This window comes from Sinocyclocheilus rhinocerous, unplaced genomic scaffold (genome assembly GCF_001515625.1).
Source record: "Sinocyclocheilus rhinocerous isolate Xijiao unplaced genomic scaffold, SAMN03320098_v1.1 scaffold611, whole genome shotgun sequence".
Classification (NCBI taxonomy): Eukaryota; Metazoa; Chordata; class Actinopteri; order Cypriniformes; family Cyprinidae; genus Sinocyclocheilus; species Sinocyclocheilus rhinocerous.
This window is the reverse complement of record NW_015623515.1, coordinates 1,028,436-1,033,040: the sequence shown is the minus strand read 5'-3', so window position 1 is coordinate 1,033,040 and position 4,605 is coordinate 1,028,436. Positions and strand designations below refer to the sequence as shown.

The 4,605-nt window shown below is 41.1% G+C and overlaps 2 protein-coding genes across 2 annotated transcripts in view; both read left to right on the top strand.

The window, feature by feature from the left end:
- Window positions 1-1,609, top strand: part of LOC107711637 (E3 ubiquitin-protein ligase DTX4-like) — a 19,606-nt gene extending 17,997 nt beyond the window's left edge. The window contains exon 10 of the mRNA XM_016516676.1: window positions 1,577-1,609. Coding sequence (XP_016372162.1) covers window positions 1,577-1,609 — 33 coding nt within the window. The remainder of the gene's footprint in view (window positions 1-1,576) is intronic.
- Window positions 1,610-2,446: 837 nt separating this feature from the next.
- The window catches only part of LOC107711544 (myb/SANT-like DNA-binding domain-containing protein 1), a 5,046-nt gene continuing 2,887 nt past the window's right edge, over window positions 2,447-4,605 (top strand). Inside the window, exon 1 of the mRNA XM_016516568.1 lies at window positions 2,447-2,845. Within this exon, the coding sequence (XP_016372054.1) occupies window positions 2,585-2,845 (261 nt within the window). The 5' untranslated portion in view covers window positions 2,447-2,584. The remainder of the gene's footprint in view (window positions 2,846-4,605) is intronic.

Sequence of the window (4,605 nt, the reverse complement as noted above, 5' to 3'; positions counted from 1 at the left end):
CAAACAGGGCCTGTGCGCAAACTGAGCCAAGCTCAATAATAGTGTGGTTTTTTTATCACCAGTTTAGGAACCATCAAGGTTTAGATTCTCCTAAGTTGAAGGTGGTGTGGGCCTTTTAAATGGTTATGAAGAGCAACTAACCTACCCTGTTAAGTCCGTTGTAGTTGTATCCTGTGGACAAACTATCTCCGGTTGCCTTTCTGGTCGGTTCTCGGTAGGTCTGTGGTGGACCTGTTTACAAAGCTGTTGACGAAACGTCTGCATGTATGTACATGCAAATGTGTAAGCTTACATTTATAGTTGATGTGCTGTATGTATGTGTTTTATGTACACAATTATTTTCCCCTGCATCCAGAAGCATGTTGTGGAAGTAAATGAGTATTTCTTTTTCTTGTATCATTTTTTTTATAATATACTTTTCATTGATTTAACTTTTTCTTATAAGCTATTAGTTTTTTTCCCCACTGTGAAGTTTTTAACATTTCTTTTATCGCACTTGTATGATTTGATTTATTGACCAGCCACGTTCCTCATGATAGTTGCTATGGAGACAACAGTGAAAATGGCAGGCTGCCAGGACGAAAACTGTGAAGACGGAGAACGGAGCTAGGAGAACTAATGTTGCTGTATAATATAAAATGTACAAAACAACTCTTGCATATTACATAGCTGCTGGAATACTGAATAAATATTAAAGGCACTCAAAACAAGGAAATGCTGGTTTGGATTCATTTTCTTCGCAGTTTAAACTTGATTCTTTTTTTTTCTCTCAGGTTAAAAATGTGGCCCTTTTTGCATAGTTTACTTATGTCAGTCAGGCACTAAATATTTGACTCAGTAGGGGGCGATGTTCAACTAAAATAACCAATAGGCAGGATCCACACTCACTCTATGGCCTATGAGTGATAAAAGTACCAATTTATAACACAATTTAATTATAGCATTTTAGTATGCACCATGCTGTAAATATTAAACAATTATTTTACATAATAGTTTCACAAAATGTGCCCCCCAAAAAAAGCATTATTACTTTACAAGGCTGTTGGTAGACAGCCATTTTACTACAATATTCTCAAAATGGCCCAAAATCAGCACAAGACTGTCAAGATGGCAATAGGATGGGCTGCCCTCTCTCTCGCTCTCACTCTCACTCTGAATTAAAATTTTATCATGACACAAAATGAACAGACCATCTGGTCCCCCCTAAGACCAGGGCATTTCCTCTACAGGCAGATGATCCAGCTTGTTAATTAATGCTTTTATGTTATACGTGTTACATAACCCTGAACAAATTCAAAGAGCAAAGGGCTTGGTGGTATGAATCTCAAAATATGCATGTGTGTATATGTGTATATTATATATATAATTTTATCTTTAATCTCTCTATCTCTATCTATCTATCTATCTAGATAGGGTTTGATGTAAATCTGGCTCCAGCATAGATAGATAGTAATATATTAATTGATATATTAATTGGTGTAACGTGGTGTAATGATTATGAAGCCAAGCTGTCCTTCCCCGTAATGTATATCTGTGCTCATGTCAGTCTGGAATGTCTCCAAATGTCTTTTAACAGAGTGAAGTTGATGTGAAGGTGATGTGTCTCTAGACAGATGGGCGAAGCATATAATGCGGTTAACACCGAGTTAGCCATAAAGAAGCACATGCACCGTGTGTCATCTCAGCTGGTAATCTGTCAAAATATAACCCTGCCCCCCAAATCACTACCCCCAAAGTCCTGTCCGAGACCCCCTGTAGCTGTGCTAGAAGATCTAGTAATCTGAAACACTCGGGGTGCGGTCAGAGTCGAGGAAGTGTTTGAGGGCAAATGTACTGTGGTAAGGGCTCAGGGCCAGAGGGGTAATTACACTAACCTAAACAAGTTTCGTGCCGCAACATGCCTGCAAAATTAAGGTGCGCGTTTCCAAAACCTTTTTAGACCGAGTTTAATGCAAAATCGGCCTGACTGCTCATTTTTGGATCTGACACCAAAACAACCTCATTTTCTTTCTCAATTTTCTTGTAGTTTTAAAGGCGTTATATCAAGTGCAAATGCACTTTCTCTGCAATGTCCCTCTAGCCCCTTCTCTATTAAAAGCTTTTAAGCTCGTAAACGCTGGGACTAAGTGGCCTGGAGAGAGACCGGTTGCCTAGGCAACAACACACTCTACCGCTTTCGGTCCCCAGAGGAGTCATATTTCACATGCAGATTTTCTTCCGACCCACTTTGTTGGCTTTCAGCTAAAAGCTTTTTGCTGCAGACTGACAGAGACAAAAGAGTAGAGGAGAAGGGGAAGGGTTTGGCTAGAAGAGGAGGGCCTTAATGGGCTGTTGCCAGGGTAACTTGACATCATGCTGACGAACTTCCCTCTTTAAAAGCTTTTAAAGCGATTGCTCCAGCCCTCCAGGTTCCATTTTGAGGCCTCTTAACTAAGTATGGGGGGAAGGGCAGCAGAGGCCTGTCTCTCGCACACACAAGCACATGCTTGAGAAAGCAAAGTAAGGCCAGGAAAACAGACTGCACTGAGAAAGAACCGAGCTTAAATCATAAACCCGAGCGAAAGGTACATAATCTGTTCTTAAAATGGCCTCTGAGGACCTCTGCTTTAGTTACACAGTGCCGGGCTCGAACGAGAAGCACAGGAGGGCTCGTAACTGGACGGATTCTGAGATGAAAGCTCTTGTGTACATTTGGGAAGAGTATGTGACAGAGCTAAAGAAGGCTAAGCGCAATGCTAAGATCTACGAGACAATGGCTAAGCAACTTTATGAATTAACTGGCGAACAGCGACACAGGGAAGAGATTAAGATGAAGATTACCAACATGACTTTCCAATTCAGGCAAGTAAATACTACACTATCTATCTATCTATCTATCTATCTGTTTGTCTGTCTGTTTTTCCGCTTGAGGGCCAAAGATCATACCAATAATCTGTTTATCACTGCACATCTACTCTTACTACTTCGTAAACTGCAAGTATATTAAATTAAGATAAATGCCCAGGTATATTTCGTTTACTACTTCGTTTAGTACTTCGACTTGAGCGCGCAAGTCTTTCAAAGCGTACCGCATTGGCTGTAAAAGCCCCGTTCACACTACAAGCGACACGCAACAGCAAAGCGACACAATCCCATTCATTTCAATGGAGAGCTGGCGATTTCCGGCGACACGAGCGACAGCGGCCGTTGGCGACCGGATGGGGCGTGTCCAGTGACTCGACAAAGTTCAGAATCCTTCAACTTTATGCAAATGAAGAGCGACTTTCGGGAGCGACAGCCAATAGGAAAGACGACAGTAGAGCTCCTCTCAGCGCCATAGATAAACATACGCAATGGAAGAAAGTAGGCTCTGTTTCTCATTCATTTTTGTTTGTATGTACGGATTTAATTTAGATTTAGATTATATTTAGTCTTTTGCCTCCAAAATGTTTGTACTTAGCAGCAAGAAACCTGATTCGCTGTCAAGGCAACCAGTATTGAGAACGCCCACTAGCAACCTCATGGCCAGCCCCTGGCGACATGCAGCGACTTTTGTTTACTACCTACTTGCGTTGCATGCGCATTGCATGTGCGCTGTTATTCGTGCACAAGTCTACGCTGACGCCCGTTTCACACCACACGCGTAAGCAGAGCAGAGGCAGCGCAGAAGCGGCGCGTATGCAGCGCGCGCCCATTGTGCTTTCACACTGGCAGCGTTTGTCGCGTAGCTGAACCGCGGCTTGTGTACTGCAAATACAGACGAGTATTGTTCATTCGGTCACGCTTTTCAGGTGCGTGTGGTGTGAATGCTCTAATCTGTTAACATGCGCGCTGAAAAAAATACGCGCTGCTTAAGGCTGATTTATACTCTAAGTGTTTACAACTAAAGCTTTTAAAAGTAGTTAAAATCCCTCATAATTTCTCAAAAATATCACAGTAATCTTGGTCCATTTTTAGTGCAGATTAGTGTGGTAATGACTTGATTCTAACATTTCTGATCCATTCTCTTAAAACCCTGAAACCCAAATAGCCTATAGAAAAAAAAACTGTGAAAAAATTATTTCACCTTTTAAATGTTGTAGGAGGCCTCTAATGCAGAAATAAATGGGCTTGTACATTTTTTACATTTTAGTCATTTTTTTAGGGAAATGTTAACGTAAACGTAAATATTGCAACGTTGGGCTCTTGGGTAACAGAATTTTACTCACTGTCTGAAAAAATGTAGAGAACATCTAAATTTGGTTCATTTGCAGGTTGTAATGCTTATGTAACCCCATAACAATGGTCTATATATGTATACACACTAATAATCACACAATAAATATAAAATAAGTCATATTTTTATGGACAAAAAAACATTTATTATAAAAATATGTTCAGGTTATATTTACAAAACGTCTCAGGTTACTTATGTAACCATGGTTCCCTGAGTAGGGAACGAGACACTGCGTCCTCTAGGGGTCGCTATGGGGAACGCCTCGTTGTGACCCGTGTCTGAAGCATACATTCAAAAAACACTAACAACATGTTGGCCGGCGACAGCCCATGATGTCACTACCGGTGCGACTATAGTATAAATAGGCGCCGGGAGAACATGTCATTCACTTCTTCGTCTGAAGCTTGCGT